Source organism: Cheilinus undulatus, linkage group 10 (assembly GCF_018320785.1).
Source record: "Cheilinus undulatus linkage group 10, ASM1832078v1, whole genome shotgun sequence".
NCBI classification, from domain to species: Eukaryota; Metazoa; Chordata; class Actinopteri; order Labriformes; family Labridae; genus Cheilinus; species Cheilinus undulatus.
In genome coordinates, this window is record NC_054874.1 from 23,856,898 (window position 1) to 23,880,426 (window position 23,529).

Consider the following 23,529-nt stretch of genomic DNA (forward strand, 5'->3'; position numbering starts at 1 on the left):
GCATACCATTGGCTGCAAGCTTTCACAAAAGAGCCAATCACAGCCCTACAATAATTTGCCATCACTGTGCAATTGTGACATCATGACATGATGGCATTTTGGAGGGAGGTTTCACCGGCAGAGACACAAATTACATTTAAAGCTGGTTTGAAAATGATCAGACTCTCACATGAGTCATACAGGCGGTCTACTAGAGCAGTGGGGTATGATGAATGCATGGCATTTAAAATCAACTCACGTAGCATTTGTCAAACCAGAAACTGGCCCCAAAGGTCCAAAAAAAAGTACCTCTGAGGGCAGAAGCTGAACCTGAAGTCACACAAACACTTACAGGAGGAAAATCATTTAACCACAGGAAACTTTAATGATGCTCACATCATCTGATTCAATCTGTTTTGTTTTTTTTTTAGATCACATAACTTATTCATGATGTGGACCCTGAGATGTAGGCTGGCATGACAGGAGAGCAGGACTTGACCAGCGTTTTCCCAAAGTGCCTTCACAGCAAACAAGTACATTTTTAAGCACAACAAGCATTCCTTTTAAAAACAGCAACACAGAATAAAATAAGGAGTTAAACACATCTAAGTAAAAGAGAGAAAATAAATGTGCAACACTTTGAAACTCACTCCTGGACAGTCCTGTGAAGAAAAAAGTTAGATTGTGAGCAATCGTATAACTGTATACTAAAAAAATATTCCAGACAGGGAGTATTAAAGCAAAAATGTTGGCTTCAGGATGAAATGTTCCACTAATACATCTCTTTAAACAGTTTTAGGTCTATTCAACAATTCATAGCAAACATTTTTCCGTCAGATTTGTAGTGTTTTAAGTGACACTAGAAAAATTTGCCATCATTCTTCTTTATAATTTGCCTCAAGGGTCCAATTATTCTGAAGCAGGGATGGTCACACACTGCAGTCTAAAAAAAGCTTATTTGTAAACCATTATAAAAAAGTGCTTGACCATTTTTTTCTTAGAAATTAGTTTCTGTCATCTGACATAATTAGTCCCATGACGTTGCAAGATGTTTGGCTTCTCATCATGTTTGTGTCCACTGCACACACCAGAGTCTTTCAAACTTCTGTTTCCTTGACATCCTTTGCTTCAGACACAGCAGAACCAGGGGATTCAGATACTGCATCACCAGAAGTTATAGATTTATCTTCTTCTTTGGAGTCTGCGGAGGAGGAGCAGGTTGTGCCAGGCTCGTCTGCTGCTGTGTCCGGTCCCTGATTTAAGGGAAGCTGCAGGAACAGCGGGACCTCCAGCTGCTCTTTGGTCAAGAGGCCTCGCTGGTCATCCACCCGGCTGCACTGAGCCCTTGTCAGCATGTCCAGAAGCCCTAACGCACACAAAACATCAAACTAGTACTGACATTTTATGTTAATTAGTGAAAGGATGCAATTTCAATCTCTCTTGTAGACCCTAGCAAAGATACCAGGGTTGGGCTATACGGATAAAATGTCTTAATGGTGCAATATTTTGATGTAGGGGTGGGTGATATATCGAGTATACTCAATGTATCGCAGCTTTTGCCATGCACAATGTATAAAATGACTATATCGCGAACATCAAGTATAAATTATGTGGAAGTTTTGAGCCGTCAGCGTGCATTTCTCGCTGGAGTTTCGCTTCTCCCATTGTCCCTAAATGTATCTCTCACAGCAGAGAGCTCACTCCCCCGCCCATCCAGAAAACTCTATTCCACACATGCGCGTTTTTGAATCAGCGAAGGAGAGAGAAGCAGGGGAGAAGAAGGAGGTAAACAGAGCAGCGTGGCGAGTTAGCGGCTAGTTATCTGTGTTCAGAGACGGACAACGAGAAACAGCGCTGGATCTGTCATCTACCAGGGGTTCAGCTTTAAAAAGGAAGAGGTCGAACTCATGCAGTAATCGTTAAAATATGCCGCAAGATGATGCGGAGATAACAGCGGCAGTAACAAACAAGTCGCTAGTGTTGTTGAAAAGCCAGGATTTAAAAACCCCATAAAGACACTCAACCCAGAATATGTGTTTTGCCTGGGCGTGACGACCCAGACGACCCAGCAGCGGACAAATATGGTCCAATTCTCCACGACTACGGAGCCTTATCTCAGCCTTACAGTTCAAAATACTGACAACGAGGAGTTAAAATGTTCGTGCCTCCAAACAAGCTTTTTCCCCATGGTCACACAGGACAGCTTCTTGAATAAGGTCTAAAGACCCTCTCAGGTAACTTTTCAGAAACTGCTCCAGCGTTCATCAGCACAGAGAACGGGCTAATGTAATCAAGCTGTGAGCCTGAATGGTGGACTACAATGCAGGGCTTTAGGCATCGGCTGCATGCAGGATTGGTGAGTTTTGTGTAGGTTTGCTTCACCCTTAATGAGTAAAATGATTATTTTATTATCAGCAATAGTAAACATAATACAGAAAAAGTTTCAGAACCTTCCATATACTGTAAAAGAAAGAGTATTTCACGATTTAAGTATGTTTGATTTATTAGTAAAAGTTTGAATGAAGTCCTTTTCAAAATAAAACAGTGTGTTAAATTTGACTTTATATTGATTTTTACCCTTTCTGCATACAATTTTATTTAAAATCCAATAGAACAATCTATTTTAATCACCAAACTAGTGTCATTATGGGCTGAATTAAACATTATATAGCCACTTAGAGGACATTTCAAGGTATTGCGATATATATCGTGATTTGGGATATAGCAAAAATATATATAGGGATATAAATTTTAGGTCATATCGCCAAGCCCTATTTTGATGCAACGTTTTAAATAGAACACACACTCACTGATCAATTATAAATGCTTAACTTCCCAAATACAAACACACATAATCAACTAATCACATGGTAGCAAACAATGCACTCAAGCATATAGACTGAGGCTAAAAATGAGCATGAGATTGGGTAAGAAAGATGACTTGAACGTGCCGTGATTGTTGTTAGTCTGAAAGGCTGTCATGTTGTTAATGCCAAGTACTGGCCCCATTATTCAGGTGTCAGAGCAGAAATGGAGACTCATCAGACCAGGCAATGATTTTCAAATCTTCTATTGCCCAATTTTGTTGGGGCTCTGTGAATTGCAGCCTCAGTGTCCTGTTCTTAACTGACAGGAATGACACCCACTGTGGTCTCTGCCATCAACAAGGTTTTAGCTCAGAAAAATGCCACTCACTGGATATTTTCTCTTTTTCAGACCACTCACTTTAAACCCTAGAAATGCTTGTGTGTGAAAATCCCAGGAGATCAGTAGTTTGTAAAATACTCACACCAGTCTGCCTGACACGTTCAGTCCCTTAAATCACATTCTTCCCCATTTTCATGCTCATTTTAAACTTCTATAGATCCCTTTGGCCATGTCTACATGCCTAAATGCACTGATTGCTGTCATGTGATTGGCTGATTAGCTACTCAGTTGAACAGGTGTACCTAATAAAGTGATCGTTGATTTTATACTGCACATTCAAGCTAGAAATTCAATATGGGTGTGACAAACTAATATTGGCATCCTGTATCAGCCAATTCCAAGCTAGTACTCAAGCTCGTACTCCTAAAACATGCAACTGTACCTGATATTTTACATTATAATTTAAGTTTTTCATCATTAGAAAGGGAAGGATGAGTCAACACATTAATAGAGTCATTTTAAGAACTTAAGAGTATTGCCAAGTACTTGTGCCTTAAAGGGATACTTCAACATTTTGGCAAATTTGCCCATGACTAACCTTGCAAAGCAGATGGATACGCCTGTTTCCTTGTTTTTCACTGGCGAATCCATCTTGTTTAGCTCCTGTCTGAATCGTTTAGGCCCAGTTAGAAAGTGACAGGACCAATCAGCAACAAGGGGCAGTACTTTCAGGCACGGCAAAGTTGTGACGTAAACAAGCAGCAGCAAGGGGCCGGTGCAATTATGGCGGACGAGCTTAGCGTGGATGCTGCTAAAGCACCAGTTTTATCAGAAATTGACTACAATCCTTCATTAAAAAAAGAACAAACAACAGCAGTGAGTTGTTTTCTATTAAAAAACGACAAAAGTCGAGTACTTAGATGTCTATAGTCGCCATGTTTTGCGTTATTCTTTGGTAGCTGCACATATGCAACTCAAAAGCTGCTACGTTACATGTTTTGTTGCTCTTGTTGGCCCGTAGAGATGTGACAGACAGAACGTTTATCCAATCACACTCTGAGTTATTTTCAAAGCCTCTGCCTTTTCTCAAACGTTTCCTGTTGAAGCTTTTCCAGATGGATGTGTGAAACACATTGTCGGCTGTTTCCCACTACTCGATGCCCATCTTGCCACCACTGATGTTGCCAGGGGTCCAGTGGTCAAACTGGTGCAAGAACATCTGTCCAAACTCTGCACTGATTTCAGACAGTATTTTCAGGACATTGAGGAAATGTCAGAAAGACTGGATTGGTTGTGGAACCCATTTATTGCGAGTGAGATCCGCTACAACCTTCCTGCAAGGCTGCAGGAGCATCTAATGGATTTATCATCTGACCGGGGGCTGCAAATGGCACATGCTGAAAAGACATTGACTGAGTTTTGGTGTGATGTGGAGAAAGAGTATCCTGAACTCAGAAAACATGCACTGATTGAACTTTTGCCTTTTGGTTCTACTTATATGTGTGAGGTGACCTTCTCAGCTTTGACACAGATCAAAACCAAGCAGAGGAACAGACTGGATGTGGAGAACTGCCTGATAACAGCTGTTTCCACACTGCCCCCAGAACTATCAAATCTTATGAAAGACAAGCAAGCTCAAGTGTCTCATTAAAGCTCAGATGACTGATGAAAAGAAAGTAAAACTGCTATAGTGAGTCTGAATGTTATTCTTGTTAAGTGTTTTTTTCCTGATTTTTAAATTTTAAATGCCTATTTAAAGGAGACTTATTCAAAGGAGCTCCATGTTTTGTGGTAAATGTTCTAAGAGTTATATATAACAAAGGCAGGTTTATCATTTATTTTGATTTCTTATTTATTTATTTATATTACTTATTTTCAAGGCAACATATTATTTATTTTTATGTTTTATTTGAGTTAAAATGAAGAAAACGCCTGAAAATCAAATGTTCAAATTAAGGAGATGAAATAAAATTATTTTCATTCAAAAATAAGTTGTGTTACGTTCTACTTTTGGAGAATCATCAACACGTATGAGTGATGGGGTACTCATGGTATGACAAAAAGGCTCAGGGGGTACACAAGACAAAAAAGGTTTGGAACCACTGGTTTAGAGTCTGTGTCAGAAGTTAAGGAAAAACAACAGAGGTTCTGAGACAACTGTCTGAAGAAGACCCACTGCACCGCTTTGATCAGTTGAAGACCTGAATGCAGCGGTGTGTTGATGCAGAAAGGGAGGAGATTAAAGGGGAAAGACACTGAGGAATTTTTATGCTCAAAAATTGTATTACAGCATTAGTCTTGTTTTAAATAGCCATACCTCGTATTTGCATGGGATACATGAGGTAGTCTCTAGGTTATAAGGCACCCCAAATATTTCACTTTTTTATTAATTGTTTTGGGGGCTTTTACCCTTTATTAAACAAGACAGCTGAAGATAGACAGTGTGTACAGGGAGAATGGAAAAATGTGCGGGCTGCCCGGCGGTGCAGGAGTTAGCACTGTTGCCTCACAGCAAGAAGGTCCCTGGTTCACTTCCCGGTCAGGGCCTTTTTGTGCAGAGTTTACATGATTTCTCCGTGCACGCATTGGTTCTCTCCGGGTACTCCGGCTTCCGCCCACCACCAAAAACATGCTGCTTAGGTTAATTGATCACCCTAAATTGGCTGTAGGTGTGAATGTGAGTGTGCCTAGTTGTCTGTCTCTATAAGTCAGCCCTGCAATTGACTGGCAACCAGTCCAGGGTGTACCCCACCTCTCACCCAATGACAGCTGGGATAGGCTCCAGCCCCTCCCCAAACGGGATAGGCAGTATAGAAAATGGATGGATGGAAGGAAAAACATGCACCAAATGGCGCCAGGATTGAGATTCAAACCTACAGCCAATGTGTAGAGGGCTTTAGCTTCCCTACACAGGTGTCTGTTCAAGCAACTGTGCAAAACAAGCTTCCATGTTTAATGTTATAATATAATTTAAAAACAAATTCTTTTATAGAAAAAAAAAAACCCTCTCATATATGTTGCATTATAGCCCAACCCTGCTAGATAACATGTCCTACCATCCATGTCGCGGTTCTTACTGGGTCTGGGCTGACTCTTGGCTCTGTCCATCTGTGCTGATGACCAAATCTCCGGACCTCCTGCACTCCCTCCTCCAGACTGGAAAAGAAACAGATTGTTGCGTCATCAGTGCAAAAAAATGACACATCACAAGTTTTAAATCCTTTCTGAATACAAGCTCTGTTAAATGTCACGAGAAATGCACCTTTAATCACACAAATAATCTGTATGGTCTGATTCTACTGTTTGCTGTTTTATTTAGATGTTTAACTTTGTGAAAACTACCATCTAAAACAATTAAATTACTTTATGTAATTGTGGCATACTATAAACAGTACTTGCACTGAATGAAAATTACTTACAAAGAAGGCTGTGTCCAAAATAATACTCTCATTAATGATGAATTTGGACTTAAGATTACAAAATTCATAAAATCCTTGTGATAACCAAAAGCTTTTGTTCTCTTATATAAACTCATTTTTGAAGAAAGTACATCGATGTGACAGCCATAACTGCATTCTTACATCAAAAATTAAGCATTTGTAACAGGAGAAGACAGTAATTTGTAAAGCAAGTTTAAGAAAACAACAAATATCTTAAACAATAAGATCATTCATCAGGAGAAAACAAGCTCACTTTCTTAGAATAATTCATATTCTTGAGGTCTAGAGCAGAAGGTTACAGAAAGTTCTTGACTGTATTGTTAGATTTTGATACCGCTCTCTTGTCTTTACTCAAATATTTTGCAAATCACACACTCAAAGGAGCCGCATTTGTACACAGAACTGTGAACCGTGTTTGGTCGACCTTTCTGAGTTAAGGCTGTGGACATAAATCAGCATAACATTCAACTTTAATGACAGAAAAGTATTCAGGTTTTAAAGATTGACCCATGCCCAGCCTGTTGACATGGAGGAGGTGGGGTTTATGACATATACTGAGGCCAGTCAACAGGGGAATCTCTAAATCCTTCTGCTTCACTCCCAAACAGCTGTTTCTATGTCCATCGTTAATCCATCCTGATGCTGCTCTTTAAAATAAAAGTCTACAATGGTGATTAGCACTGGAGGCTTTTATTGTGACAGACTAGGCAAAAACAGAAAGTGTCCATCACCGGATACTTTACTTAACTTAGCACTGCAATGCTGACAGAGGAGGGATTGAAATACTAGTACATCTCAAAAAATTAGAATATCATGAAAAAGTTCAATATTTTTTGTCACTCTTTTCTGAAAGTGAAACTCATATAGACTCAAAACACATAGAGTGAAATATTTCAAGCCTTTATTTCTTGAAATGTTCTTGAAAGGTTGCTTTGATAGCCTTCAGGTCATCTGCATTGTTGGGTCTGGTGTCTCTCATCTTCTTCTTGACAATAACCCATAGATTCTCTGTTGGGTTCAGGTCAGGCCAGTTTGCTGACCAGTCAAGCACAGTAACACCATGGTCACTGAACCAGCTTTTGGTACCTTTGGCAGTGTGGGCAGGTGCCAAGTCCTGCTGGAAAATGAATCAGCATCTCCATAAAGCTTGTCAGCAGAAGGAAGTATGAAGTGATCTACAATGTCCTGGTAGATGGCTGTGTTGACTGTGGACTTCAGAAAACACAGTGGACCAACACCAGCAGATGCCATGGCAGCCCAAATCATCACTGACTGTGGAAACTTCACACTGGACTTCAAGCAACGTGGATTCTGGGCCTCTTCAAGGTCCCAAAGGCTGGAGGAAGCATGTAATATGTTTGTTCCTGCTGCATCTGGTTCAAGTGAAAAATAGACAAGCACTCCAGCAATTAGTCTGCCCCCAACCTTACAGTGAACCATGGCCAGGGCATAGCTGGCTCAGGCTCTATGCCAGGGCAGAGAGACAGAAGATGGGGATTAAATTTACTGTCTTCTGGTATAAATTTCTCCATTATGATACTGACCTGTGGGCCACCATGGCTGATAGATTTGGGAACTTTACCTCACAATGAACAAAAACATAGCATGTAGCTGGCTGTTAACTTTCACCGAAGGTAGTGACATCAGCTAACAGCTGACTGTATTTAGAAGAACTGCTCTGTGATTTTATATCGTTGTAGTGTTAGAAGGACAGGGTAATTCCCCTTAGCAACCGATGACATAATGGGCTGCTATTTTTTACCCCTGACTAAATTAAACCAAGTCAGAAAAGAAGTGAACAACTTTCTCATGCTCTAAATCCAAAAATTCAGACATACTGTATAGATCTCAGTGTTTCCCCATGTTAAAGGGATCAGCACATTCACCACACTATGAAAATAATAATGTATAATTATGTAACATTATGACATATGAAGCAAATACTCTGAACTATTTCTTGAGTGAACCACTGGGCGGAGTGACACAGTGCAGCAGCCATGTCTGGAGTGTAGTTCCAGCTTTGCATTTAGCTTTTAAACATCTCCGTCTCGTAATGTTCCATGATTATTTCATAGCTTGGTGAATGTACAGGTCACAATTTGTCCACAAGAGCGTTTTGGAGTTGTTGGATTGTGTATTTAATGAGTTTGATGAGGGAAAGCAAAAATTCCGTCTGCTAAAATAGCATTTGCGATGCAGCTGGTTTAACGTTCCCCCCAGATCTAGAAACAGCTTGCACCAACAACTAAAGGAAACGGACCTATTACTAAGACTATAGGAATTATGGCCATGGGCGAATTTGCCAAAATGTTGAAGTATCCCTTTAACAGCAACCTTATTGCAACACATCTAGTGTGTTGAGACAAAAATATACCCAGACTAAGAACAGACCTGACCGATCAGCGCCATTTGAGGAGAATTAGGTGGTACCTATAGGCAGAGTTTAGTTTTACTGGAAGCACACTGCAATGGCTGTCATCTGGGCCACATTCTTTATTAAAACAAGACCAAAGAACACACCTGAAAGCCTTTCTTGGAAGATAAAATGATTTTGCACTTCTCCTGACCAACAATGTCTCACCTGTGTTGCTGTCGTTGAACCGCCGGTTCTGTCTTTTCCTGGGAATAAAAACAAACATGAACACAAATCAGTTTGTACCACTAAACAAAGAGTAAGTGAACTGCTAATGACACTAAAAAATCCATCTCTGCCAAGAATTAAATATGTCCTCCTGGGGCACAGCCACATTTGTTTAGAGGCTCAAAAAGAGACACAAAGGATTTAGGAACAGAAAATAGGAAGAAGCACACAGTGACACAAAAACAGGGCACTAATGCGACAGTGAATGACTTCTCCTTTGCTTAGAGCTAAGACCAAGTAAGGGCAAATAGTGTCTGAAAAAAACACCCATTATGCAAACACTCACATGAATAAGAGGGCAAAGCCCAAGAGAAGATGAAGAGGAGGACAGACCATGTATTTAATGTCAGTTAGCAGAGGAAGGAGCAGTGGCAAATGTGTCTCATCTGATTTGATTTAACAATTACCAGCTACTCAATGGCCAAGATAAGCAGGGACATTATATTAAATGTTGTAAACAAGGTTTTCTCTGCTCCACACTGGAGTGAAATAATGAGTTTTAAAAAGGTCAAGCCTCCTAACCTTTGGATTTATCAAGTCGTAGAGTCTTGTTAGCAAGTTTGAACACAGAGCTGCTCATGCTCACAGGCTCATCACTTCCAACCTGAAACAAACAAACAAAAATAAGACATGAAGCTTTTTTGGTTGGAATAGCTGCTTTTAATTTTTTTTTTCTTATATGACACCTATGATATCGATGTTTTTTTTAAGATTAATTATATTAATAATTTTATGTCATTTTTTTTCTATCCTTTTTCTGTACTTTGGGTGCAGCTGTATTTAAATGTTGTTTTTAGATGTTTTTTAGCTTGATGTTTTGAATGTTTGATATGGTCAAGATAATACACTTAAGTTCAGACTGAGCAAAAGTAATCATGTTGTCTTTGTATGTTCTAAATAAAGCCTCCTTCTGTCATTTGAATCATCTTTTTAACATTAATATTGTTATTATCATTATAAATAATACTAAGACTAATAAATGTCATTACAAACATTTCAAGGTTTCAGAGACAATCAACAAGTAGTTAAATAAATTTATTCACAACAACAAAAAAATAGTAATTTTAAATAGACAATCACTGACCATAGTAACAACAGCCTCTTGTATCTTGAGATGATGTTTCTGCAGGACAACTGAGAGAGCGTCCTGCAGCATCTTACTAGACTTTACCATGATCCCCACCGTCTTACCAGTGAAGGCAATCTCCAGCCTGAAACAGAAATGCATTAGCATGACCTCTCCACAAAGCTACCACAAATTACAACCTCAGAACCCTTCTGCAAACCACATCTATCTCTGTCAGCATGCCTCTGAGAACAGATGCATATTTCTCAGTACTTCTAGAGAAGCCAGGGGTGAGCGTTCAACAACTTCAGGCCAAGACCTCCTTTCCTGTGCAATATTCACCATCATTTCTGTGTCACATGCCCCAAAGTAGCACCTGCTTGTCTGTTTATTGTGAATCTTAATTCAAAAGTGAACAGGAAGTTAAAATGAGCGTTCACTCTGCCTCACTTCAGTCATATGAGCCTGCTAGCTTTGTCTATTCACATAAGGAGGAGAAGAAAACAAATTCTGAATCGATCACTTCTGATGCATTTGTTGCAGGTTGTTGAGGAATCTTAAAGGAATATTTGGGGATTTTTTTTTAAGTTGGGCCATATGAAGTGCTTGGCTATAGTGATGACATTACCCTCCAGTGATTTCTTGTGAAAGTTGCTCCTGTGATTATTACAAGCTCATAGAGCCCCGGGGCATAATGGCTCTAAATGGGAACATTTTATCCATGTAGTGTAATGAGTTTAATGTAAAAATGGGCAGAGAAACTGTATTGGCTCTCCTGTACACTGTGTTGAAAACATACAAAGCACTTCATTTCTCCCGAAAAAACCCTGTGGGGTCCCCTGATATAATGGTAGTGGAAACACTGATACATGTTCTTCAAATGGAAACCAGAACACTTTCAACACATAAAATCCAGCCCATGAGTACAGATTTTTCATTTTTAAATCTATAACCTCAAAAAAAATAATGTTAGCCAAATGAACAGCAGAGCAGCATCATTTAAAAGAATGTTTTACCAAAAAATCTGCAATTAATGAAATTCAAGCAGGAAATTTTAAGTTTAACATTTCGCAACCCAACTGATTATTTAATAGAAACAGCTGGTCTGATGTTAACACAAGGACTTCCCTCTTAAATGACTGTAAGCAGCCCGCTGTGGTGTAGCTAAGAGTGTGAAAGGTGAGAAAAAGGAAATAAACTCACGCAAACGTCACCCTGAGCTCTAAAGTGACTTGCTGATCCCTCAGTACAGAGCAGTCCTGGTCCAGTGATAATGGTTGCTTTAGAGAGAAGCGAGAAACCGGACATCAGACTGAGATGAATTCAGATCTGGCATCAGAGATGTCAGCATTGTCTGAGGACATGTCAAAATAAGTTTCAGAAACCAGAAAAAGGGAGGGAGAGGTCCAGAGGATGTTATAACAGAATGGGTTAGTCATCTTTTCACAACACTTGTTGCAAAACAACTTTACAGTTTGCTACAGATTAAATATTTTAAAAGCTTTAGACAAAGGCACTACGGACGGAGAAGGTAACCTTGTCTTTGCCTTGAAGGTAGATGATGACGTCTTTCAGTGGGAAGCCTCTCTTCTCACACAGGCTGGCCAGCATGTCTTTAATGGGCTGGCCATTAGGTGTGGGAGCCAGGGAGGCACTACCATCAGGTAGGTATACACAACAGTAGCCCCCCTCCACTCCTATCCGACCCCCGCCTCCACCACCCTGATCTGGGGACCGTGGACTCGATCGGCCATTCTGCTCAAAAGGCAAAAGAGAGAGAAACAAACTTGAAATGACATTTATAATAATATTCTTCAAAATAACAAAGTCTGTAACTTTAAGACAGATTTTATTCCATCTGCCAGATTTGGCATCTCTTGGATTTCCTTTGACATTCACGAGTCTGTACTCGATTATGACTTAAGACAATTCAGTTCGATTCAAAAGTCCTTTACTGTCAGGGGAAATGATAACTTTTCTCCTAAAATAGATATAGAAATTTCAAGATAACACAGTAGCTAGGCTACTTGTATGGACATGTGGGGGTGGAAATTACTATACATGACAAGGAATCTGTCAAGTAGGAATAAAACAAATTTAACATTGAGGTGTAGCTGTTTAAATGAAGATCTCTACTGTTGTTATAAGTACAAAAGTTGTGCAGATCATCAGTGCAGAACTACACTGACTGGTAGACAGTATTATTCATGTGGGGTTTGTGCTGATGGATATTCCTTTCTTGCACAACAGGTTCAGAAGATGTTTGTTCATATTTGATACTTTGACACAATTTGGTACTGAAAGTTTGATACTTTCTTGTTTGAGTGGACAGATTGTAAAAATGTGGAGTAGCATCCTTAAATTTGGAGAGAAACATTAATTTCTCCCTAGTTACAAACCTTACTGTGAGAAATGTACTGACCTCCATCTGCCTGTAGAGGGAGCTGAGCTCCACACTGCTGTTCGACTTCACTGACAGATGGGAGTCTGTCTTGGGAACTAAACCACGGATGTTGGATGAGTCTGTTGTTATTGACAGGAAAAAGGAGAAAGAAAAGGGCCAGGGAATATAAAGTCACAGGATGTAAATGAAAACACAACTTAGATCACAAGCTCTGCATCTACCAGACATTACCTCCCCAGGATCCTCTTTTCTGACGCTGTTTCTCCGAGGCACTCTTTCCACCCGACAAGCTACTTGAGTCTGGCATGTTTTTCTGTTTCAAACATGAAAGAAAGCATTAAAACACAAATCACTTACACTTTTGTTGTCCTTCCCTGCCACTCAGTCTTCTTAATAGTCTATTCATACTCCACCTTTTTGTCACCAAACAAGGGGCTTCTGGTGGCTACATCCTCCCAGGATCCCATGCGTACAGGCTCGTTAGAGAGCTGAGGTAGAAGTTTACCTTCCACGCTTGCCAAGGTGCAACTCTGGTAGAGAGGAGAGCGCACAAAGCGCCTGTAGGAGTCCATCTTCATCAGTTTAAATATCTGTCACAAAGCAGGTACAGTGAGCCGAGGCACAGACAATGGTACACTGTATTTTTAGGCTAAGATAGGGGGTGTGGGTGCCCTTAGACCTGAGTTTGAGCCTTGTTAAACATGTCAGGAGTGGGCTGCTCCAGGTCCTTCTCCCCTGTCTTGGCAGTGTCATCAATGTTGACTGAGTAGGGAGCGCTGTCGGACAGGTAGGTGTCATAGATAGAGCGAGCTGCGGCCTTCAGCTGAAAACAACAAGTCCATTTAGACTATGAAGTGAACGTTCGTTGTTCATGCACTAATCAGACTAGAAGAAAGAAGAAATCAATCAGACCCTAATCTCTGAAGATCCTACATACTAGAAATACAGAATCTTTACTAGGAGGTCTGGATTGTAAACATGGGATATGCTCTGGATTACATGTGAAGTTCTTGCTATATAGACTTAAAATGGTCCAAGTAGACAGCAAAACAACTATTTGTCCCAATTAAATTCTTAACTACCATCTGCAGCAATCATCCAACCATCCATCCATCTTCTTCCACTTATCTGGGAAACGCAGCAGCGATCAATGACTTATTATCATTATGAACAAATGTCTGGTTAAAGAAAGTCATCTAATCCTCACCACTGGCTTCACTGGAGCTGAAGAAATAACTGCCTTTCTCCCCAGAGTTATAAAGACATTATCAGCTGATGAAAGACAATGATTGCTTGGTGATTAAACAATGAGCGTTTTGATTTGTGGCAGCTTGAAATGATTCAGAAATCATTGATTCAACCTGCAGTTACCAAAAGTTGTTTTTTTTTCTTTGAGGACAGGCCTGACAAAGTTAGTATGCTTACTTTTTACAAATCTGCATCATGATGTTGTGATTTCAACAAAATTAACCCCTGTAAACCGCAAATAAACCACAAGAAAATCGGTTGATTTTGCAGGCTCATATTGCTGATTTGGTAATGAGGCTGCCGTTATCTTGTAGACCACAGATGGAGGGAGGTTCTCTATTGGTAACACAGGACCAAACTAATGAGATAAAGACCACCAGAGCAAAATAAAACCTTAAGACTGATCTTAGAAATTAAAATCATGATGAGGTGTATGTTGATGATCCAAATCTAGCATACAATCAATTTTAGTTCACATTCTTGAAAGTATATAATATTGTCCTATCAAAAAGTACAGGAAAAATTAATGAAAAAACTATGGATGGCAAAAGGTCTGTAATGGGCTTGTAATATAAGAAAAATCAACAGTAAACAAATAGTTGAAATTAAGAAAACAGAAAAATAAAAGATGGGTTGGCAGAAACTCCATTGACATGGAAAAGAGGTTACTGATTTTATTGTTAGACCTCTGACCTACATATGTAATCCATCTTTCCAAATGGGAGTCTTTCTCAATACCATGAAGTCAGCATAGGTAAATTCAGTTTTCAAAAATGGAGAAAAGAATCACATGGAAACTATGAACCAGTTTCCAGTTTCCCTACTTGTGCAATTTTCAACACTTTTAGAAAAGTCATTTGTAAAACAACTGAATATGTTCATTTGTAAGAATAGGATAGAATAGGAAAATAGGAACCACTGCTTACGTAGTGTAGGAAAATTAAGCAAAATAAATTGACCATATCAACCTGCAGAGGGTTTCTGATACTATTATTCAGGAAAAAAAATTGAGAAAGTTCAAGATGTATGGGTTATGAGGAATTGTTCAGGAATGTGTACCAATTAATGATATCAGGATTTAAGAGGATTACCTGAGTACCCCTGAGTTCAGTGATAGGGCCAAAACTGTTCATACTTTATATCAACCATATTTGCATTGTTCCATCCGCCAAGGAGGTTATGTGATCCAGTGGGTTTGTTCGTTAGTTAGTCTGTTTGTTACTTAGTTTGTTAGCAACATAACTCAAAAAGTTGTGGACGGATTTGGATGAAACTTTTAGGAAATGTCAGAAATGGCATGAGGAAGAACTGATTCGATTTTGGGAGTGATCGGTTCACTGTCTGGATCCAGGAACTTTTTCAAGGATTCTGTACTATTGGGAGATAGGGCTAATGACGGAGGTCTGCGCTCTCCGAGTGCTTTTCTAGTTACTGGTTATTTTTAATATTTTATATTTGCAGATGATACAAATCTATTTAGTTCCAGTAAGAATTTCAAAGAACTTGCATAGTGTTGAAAGGCAGATGGAAAATCTCAAACCTACCTAACCTACTATGTAATTTGCATTGTCCCTATCAAATAAACTTTATAAATAAATAAAATGTTGACACTGAAAGAGTTTATGAGACTAGATTCTGACCATAGATTAACATGGAAACAGCATACTGATCATATTAAAGGAAAAATTTCCAAGTCAGCAGCAATCCTGTATAAATCTGGAAAGCTATTACAGTCGATTATAAGGCCATACATGTAATCTATTTATCACTTATCATTCCTTACAAATCTTACTGTGTGGAATTGTGGGGATCTACCTTTGAAAAGACCATCTATCAGAAGGTGATAGACGATGACTGTCAAAGGATTATGATATTGACCTTTCCCAGGTATCTACACTATGAGACATACAATCAATAAGTCACAAAAGGCCCATTCTTTTCCCTGGTGAGCAGCAGCAGGAACTCTGGGACTGTGTCACCACTACACAACCCCGTGTAACCATTTTTTGATCAATAAAGCCATTTCTCTTCCAAAAAAGGTTCAAATCAGTTAGGAGCTGTACAGCTAGACACTAACATGGAGGAATATAGTCACAAAATAAAAACATCTCTAGTGTGTTAGACTGTTAACAGTGTGATTAATTACATGGTTCAGGAAAGATGATTCACTGAGTACAGAGGTTAAACTTGTCATCTTACCTCATCCAAAGAGGTGGATGGGATCTTTCGAAACTTTTCACAGTCTTGCCAGAATAAAATGTTTTCTGCACTCACTTCAGACCTCAAAAAGGCCTGTGGAAAAGAACACACAATTCTTCTTCAATTCTTGTAGAAATTAAGCAAACTCCTTAAATTGTAAAAATAACTTGGCACAAGTGTGGTTCCTAAACCTTGCCAACATATTTCTACAGTTAGAGATTGCTGGAGCTTTTAGTTCAAAATTGAGTTAAACTGAATATTTGTCTTTCTTTTAAAAGTTTCAATACTTTATAATCTTAATCACTAAACTCACAGAGACTGAATATTAACACAAAAACAATTAAATGTGACTTTACCGTGAAGTGTCGGACTCCACAGGGGTCCTCAAGCAGCTTCTCAAAAGACACGGCCCAGCTCATCACACTGTTGGCTGGACCGGCCTCTCCGTACGGCGTCCCTGGAAGACTGGAGCTGCTGCCTCCGCAGCCCCGCGCAGACATGTTCAGCTCTACAACACATCCAGACACAAACATGCCCGTTTATCAGAAAAGCAGAGCAAAGAATGAGACTAAGATCTTTCCTTATGACAAGCGCAGACATGCTTTAGTTTGTAGAAAGGTGAGGTGTGCATGTTCACTTTCAGGCTTACCTCCATCTGACACTGCCTGAATCTGTGAAGAGAGAGAGAGAGAGGGAGAGAGATGAGGTAGGGAACAACTATGGAATCTGGTTATTAGAAAACACAGTACTGGCATGGAGGACAGGGGCACTCCTGGATCGTTTATATGGTGGAAAACAAAGTAAGCTTTAACTTTACTGTATTAAGACAGCAAAGAAAAATATTTTCAGTGAAGTTTTTAACATTGCAATCACAAGTAAAACTCAGAACAACAACTGTGATTTGAAAACGTTGAGGCCTAAAAGTAAATTAAAAAAAAAAAAGCTTATTTTTCAAGTATCACAGCAAAAGTAGCACAAATACAAAGGGTTTTAATATGTACTTAAACACAGTCTGTAAATTCTACTGCCTGAGGGCTCTTAATCAAAACAGTAACAGAAAACAACTTGCAGAGACGTGCAGCTCAGCTCGCCCACTTCTGCTGCTTGCTTCTCATTTTGAATTGAGGACTCTGTTGAATAAAACCTGCACTCCACAAGATGTATTTACTAAACTGTAAACCCTTGGTTCCCAGCCTGGGGCCAAGGACCCCCTTGGGGGAGGTGGGTACCAGAGATTTTGGAGTGGTCACAAGGCTCCATCTGCTCTGAGGTTGTTAAAGACAATATGTGCACAGAATAACTAAAATCATGCTAAAACACTTATGAATAGTTCATACAAAGGTCCTTGTCTGCCACCACTGTGGGTTTGTTCAAAGAAAATAACCAGGGCCATTAAATGCACATCAGACAGCGCCAGTGTGCTTTAGACAGATTTTTTTTTTTTATTAAAAGTCTCTTTATTGATAGTTTCCCAGAATCCAAGTACATATTTTGAGAATGGAAAACAATTACATAAACATGGTGTGCCCTTCTCCCCATGCCCTGGGCACTGGGGCACCGACCCTAAATCCCTCACCCCCCACTGCACCATACAAATCTGAAAATAGAAATAATTTCCATTTAAAAAATGCATCATATTTCATCTTATTATGATAAATAAATGAACAAGACAGATTTAATCAGGCTATACTACTATGGGCGGGGCATGGGTGATGAACACACAGCCGATGGTAGAAAATAATCATGGTCAAACACGAGTTGGCAGCTAAAAACATGAATGACATAAAGCAACAGCATGGAAGCTTCTAGCAGCAGTTTGAGTTTCCTGTATAGCTCTTTTTTGTGAAACATTCATTGTTACCATGACAAATATGTAGTATCTGTCATGGTGGCAGCCATGCCAGATAATGTTCCCTTTCAACTACAAAAATTAAGAATTTCTCTGGCTTTAAAAACTGTTGGACATATTTCAGGAAATGCAAGTTCTCTTCTTAAACATACATATAAAGTAGTCGCTATTGAATTAATGTTGACATTTCAGTGAAGAAATTGTACATATTGAACAATTAAATGTTCATAGGCTTAAAAGGAAGTGAAATGCAAACACCAGCTGCATGTGTTTTTCTTTTTGTAACAGTAAAACAAAATCAGTCAAGTCTGTCCTCACAGGAAGTGGTTTTGACACAGTCGACATAGACTCTCATTCAGCTTTCAGAGCTCAAACATTCTTTTTTTTCCCCCTCTTCAAGCACTTTGATAGTTACAGACTACCAAAAATACCTACAGCCTGTCTTCAAACCAGTGGAGACAGCCATTATGTTTCCCTGCAATGCAGGTGTCAGCATTTCAGAATAAGCATTAGTTAGTTTAACAAATCCATTTTGAATGAAGTTGAGGGAAGAATGGCATGTAATCCACAGACTTAAAAAAAAAGCTTCAAGAAAGTAGCTAATGAATGGTGCACTTGCAGAGAAAAATCTGCAGAATGTACACACTGGATGGAAACTAACAAAAGGATGACATTTTCAGTGCTCTGATACTTTTAGACAGAGGCGTAGCTAGGGATTTTGGGCCCCTAGAAAGAATATTAAAACGGGGTCCCCATTAGCTGACCAGCCAAGCAAAAATGTTGTGTTGTTTCAAAAATGAATGCATTTTAGTGTATTTTTGAAAAATTTCCCTGTATTAATGGGCAATATTTTTACTATGGTTAGATTTAGTTGTTTTATTTCCTTCACATTAGTTTGTGTTTATTAGCAAATTCCCAAAGTTTGAGAAAATATACAATTTTAGCTTTCAAACCCCACATTAGTAAAATGCTTCTAATATCTTTTTGAAGATTTGTTTTGGGCTTTTCGTGCCTTTGTTCGATAGAGGAGGACAGTGGATAGAGATGTAAGTACGGACAAGAGAGTGGGGAAAGACACGCAGGAAAGGGTCACAGGGAGGATTTGAACCAGGGCCGCCCGAATACATGGGGCACACCTTAAACTACTAGGCCATCTGCTCCCCCAAATGCTTACAATAATACACATGTACTTATTCATTTCCATCTTTGGTGCTCCACTCCTCTCAAAACCTTTAAAAAACTGGATTTTTCCTGCTTTCCTCTCTTCTGGCATCCTCATTTTCTTGCTCTCTGTCCCTGCTTTCTTCTCCTCATCCTCTTTCTCTCCGACTTCTACAAGGACAGGACCCCCTAAAAGCATGAAGCATACAAATACTGGGCCCCCAGCATTCTCTTTCACTCTATTTGATACAATTTTCAGTCTGTTGACCAATTATTTAGTTGATTTTGAATTAATAAGGACACTCATTACTAAGAAAAAAAGCATAAATCAAATAACAACACACTTTTCATTTCAGCCTTCTCAAAATTTGGTCGAAGTTCAAGGAGAGTGCAAACCGGACCCCCTACCAAGATTAGTTAAAAATGACAAGTAACAAGAGCAAAAAAATCTGTCCCATGGTTTTTTTTCCCTAGAAAGTTTCCTTGTTAACTTTTTACAGTCACAGCTCTTGGCCATTGATAAACTTTGCCCATATAAGGATGACATGGGGCGGCTGTTTCTGCAGGTGCAAGTTCAGCTGGGGCCCCACCCCTTCCCTTTTTTTTTGCTTCACTGCTCAGACTCAAAAACACAGCATGTCAGTACCAACAGACTAGTCAGAACACTCTTCTACATTTTTTACAAAACTGTTACGAAAAGAAACAATTTATCATCATCAGACAAAAAATGTTTCAACAGCAAACGATGTAAAGTGCTGAAGGGAAGGTTCTAGTGACATTTCCTGTCATTGAAAAAAATGGGCAACTTTTCCGTTGAAACCACATTTATGTATACCTTCATTTCTATAGCAGGGCTGAGATCATCCAAGAAAACGCTCTAAAAATGTCTCGGAGTAGGAACCAAAGCCAGCTCTGCCGACTCATAACAGACTGGCAAAGAGGCATGGCTTGGTCAGACTCAGTGAGGCCCATTCTGTTTTCAATAGCAGCCAACTGTAGCCACACGGCCTGGTAGGTCCTGGCACTACTGACAGACAATACAAGCCATCATAAGAAACTGCTTTAAGAGACTTCGGATAGTCTAACCTGAAAGTCACTGCTTAAGTTTGAGCCACTTTAAACAAGCAGCCCAAATCTTCATGAACATTTATGCTTGATCTCTAAATATCACTGCTGCTTTCTTAAAACATTTTAAATGCAGAAGCAAACAGCTAAATCAGAACTCACCATGTGGCCGACAGGAATCCCCAGAGCGTTACCGTTCTTTGCCATGGTGGCCCAAAGACCAGACAACGAGCTCAAGTCTTAGTGGAATGTGCACACTGTCAGAGGACTGAGTAAAATGCTCCACCCAAACATGATATACACTCTTCATACACCCTGCACACAAACCACATACTCAAAGTCATCACTTGGGTCTTCCTGTCACTTCCTGCCTGGAAGGGAAGTCTTGCCATAGCAACATGCCACAAAAGAGGAAGTATGGTTACTATGATCAAACTGTTCTCGGCCTACGTCTTGAGAAACACTGTGAAGTGGGAACAAAGACAAGACAAGCACGCTCATTTACTTCACATGTGCCGTCTTTCCGCCATTTACTTGGAGCAGTTCACAGCTGTTTCACAGTGTGGAGGCTGAGGATTCAACAACAGGGCTGAATGCATTTGAGTCAGAACTCTTTTCGCTTTCTTTTTTATTCATACTTAAGTTTTTTTGTTTGAAACCATTAAAAAGGAAGTTTCTGAAAATCAAAAGAAAATGGCTCCCCCTGCTATCCAGATGTTTAATGACTACTTCACACTCTTGTTGGAAAGTTATCATCTATAAGTCATTTTAACTTTGCATGTCTCAAACATATTGAGTTTAATACAAATAAATAATGCACCCTAAGTATTGTTAATGCTTACATGGTCTCACTTCTATTTTATCTTTACAGTGGAGAACTGCTGCTCCATTACAAGAGTTGCATAAGGTTTTATTGAAGACCCTAGTATGTTTATTAAAACGGTGTATCTGCCAGCAGCACAACTTAATAAATTACTTAAATTTTTCTTTGTTTATGTAACTTTGACAACTGAAATGGTTTTTAAAAAATCCTGCTCCTAACTAACAGTTCATGTTTGAGTTCCACCAACAAACACAAACTTTAGTTGATTCAGCTAAGGGATTTGTTTAGTAAAGCTTCTTTGGATTTTCTTTCTATTTATCAGAATATTTTGGGAATTTTTATCCGTCTATTTTGTATGAAAATTTTGGGAAATTTTTAAGGAATTTTCTCGTCATTGTTTTTATCAATATTTGGGGGGAGTTTTCTTTTGAAAATATAGTAACTATACAAGGATATCAATATCTTAAATCATAATTGCTGAAATATTCACATGATTTTTTTTGTCAGAAAGTTTTGTCAGTAATTACAGGATTTTTTTTCAACCCTTTGCCATTTTCTTATTTCAAGATCTTTCAATCAGAGAAATTTGGAAATTTTCTTGGAAAATATCAAAAGTCTGCGGAAACCTTTGGAAACCTTCATAAATTTTCAATCTGAAGCTTCAGACGTTTTTTATCAATCTTCAAAAAATTTCAGAAATTTTTGGACTATTCATTAGATTGTTTTAGGAGAATATAATTATTTGAAAACTTTTAAAAGCTGTGGGGAATCGCCTCATTAATTTTCAGTTATTTTACTGGAATATTTCAGGGATGTTCAAGGGACAGTTTTGGAAACTTTTTGGAAATTTTAAGACCCACTGATGCTAAATTTACAAGACTGGAATATTCATTATAAATATACATTTAGCATGACTATGGCTTTAAATCAACTACCTGTTCCCAAAATCTGATCTGATCCTTATTTCAACTGATCTGGGATCAGTTGAGAGAGTCCAGAGAGGAGAATGAGTGAGAGAAAGGAGGAAAATAGAGAGAGAGAGAGAGAGAGAGAGAGAGAGAGAGAGAGAGGATCCTGCGGAGATTCATTCCAGACTGCTGCGCTATGGCTTCTCAAGGAGCTACAAACCCTAACCTACTGAATGAAAACTTGACTTATAAGTACATATCTGTGCCCTAACAGTTGTTTTTCTGCATGTCCGTTCAGTCTGTTTTTCTATATCATAGATAGATCCTGAAAAATTAGTGAAAATTTGTATTTCAAACAACTATGTTAATAAAAAATGTAAATTAATATATTTTTTTAAATGTCCATCTTTTTCCCTAAACGTCTCGCACCTGTTGTATGTTTGATACTTCTCTAACCGCTCTAAACACTTAGTAAATTTGGTTGGAAACTTGGTTGAAAATTTTTAGTATTATTTTTTTCCATTTGGAATATTTTTGAGATGTTTGTTGGGATCTTTTGGGAGGGGTGTTTTAGGGTTAAAAAATTTAAGGAATTTAAAAAATATATATAAAGTAGTGTGGCACACTTTTAACATGTTCAATTTTTTTGAAAAGAAAACCCCTCAGTTACCTAAAATCTTGACAATTTCACTGTGAGCTGTACTTAATACTTAGAAGAAAATTCCCATCAAAGTGTCCCAAATTAGTTTTAAACATGAACTTGTGTGGAAGTTACTCAACACTTCCGTAGACTTCAAATAAACACATCTTGAACCTTAATTATTGATTCTTTCAAAGTTGTCCAATACTTACCTCAACCTTTTTTTTTGTTCCGTGAAAGTTTTCGGATAATCTTTTTTTTCCCCACCAAAATTTCTGATGAATTTTATGAAAATTTTCAAAGTATTGCTCCGTGGGCTTCAAATTACCACCATATATCTATCAATGTTTAGACTATTTTTTTTCATAGTGCATTCTAGCCACAGGACATTCATTTGAAATATTTATTAAAATGTTCATGGCACGTGACAGGTGATTTTATTTCTGACGTCACTGTAGAAATTTGAAAAAGAGGAATGGGCAAAAACAAACTATCTAAGTTGGTAGTAAAAATCTACAGAAACAGTTTTTCACTTTGGATTTGGAAGCCGATAAATTCAGCGACACTCTGTCATTTTCTAGTATGCATGTGCTCGTGTTTGTGTTGGAAGTTGTCGTACCTTATAGGACGCCATGGTGCACCATTTGTCATATTTCCAGACTGTCTTTTGCGCAGCAACTTTAGCCAGGCGCGAGAAGCTGCGACAAAGTCCTCTGAAAGCGACCATCTTCAGGGTAACACACAGCACGAGCTAACGGGAGTTACGGGTGCAGCTCAGGTAAGACTTCATTAACAGCCTTCCTTCGCCTATTAGCTAGCATATATCCTGTCATGCGCACAAGCTGTGGACCAGGTGAGGCAGACTCAGAACTCTCAGGTTTCCTGTTTTGGTAGCTTAAACTGACTAGCTAACTTGAGGCGAAGTAGTCTTTGAATTAAAAAATTGAAATAACTCTGTG

General features: G+C 38.9%; 1 protein-coding gene across 3 annotated transcripts; it reads right to left on the reverse strand.

Annotated features, from left to right (window-relative positions):
- Positions 1–341: 341 nt before the first annotated feature.
- rgs14b (regulator of G protein signaling 14b) lies at positions 342–23,380 on the reverse strand. Of its 3 annotated transcripts, none has more exons than XM_041797563.1 (15): positions 23,190–23,380; positions 16,774–16,795; positions 16,481–16,632; positions 16,125–16,217; positions 13,357–13,500; positions 13,091–13,267; positions 12,909–12,990; positions 12,696–12,796; positions 11,810–12,028; positions 11,477–11,553; positions 10,292–10,418; positions 9,730–9,811; positions 9,148–9,185; positions 6,204–6,282; positions 342–1,345 (listed from the first exon to the last, which is right to left on the reverse strand). In XM_041797563.1, the coding sequence occupies exons 1-15, from the start codon at positions 23,295–23,297 to the stop codon at positions 1,077–1,079; spliced, it is 1,770 nt and encodes a 589-aa protein (XP_041653497.1). In that variant the 5' UTR covers positions 23,298–23,380; the 3' UTR covers positions 342–1,076. The 3 variants fall into 3 exon arrangements, with proteins under 3 accessions (XP_041653497.1, XP_041653496.1, XP_041653498.1); XM_041797562.1 differs by having other exon boundaries at positions 6,183–6,282; XM_041797564.1 differs by lacking the exon at positions 23,190–23,380 and adding an exon at positions 20,362–20,497 and having other exon boundaries at positions 6,183–6,282.
- Positions 23,381–23,529: the final 149 nt, after the last annotated feature.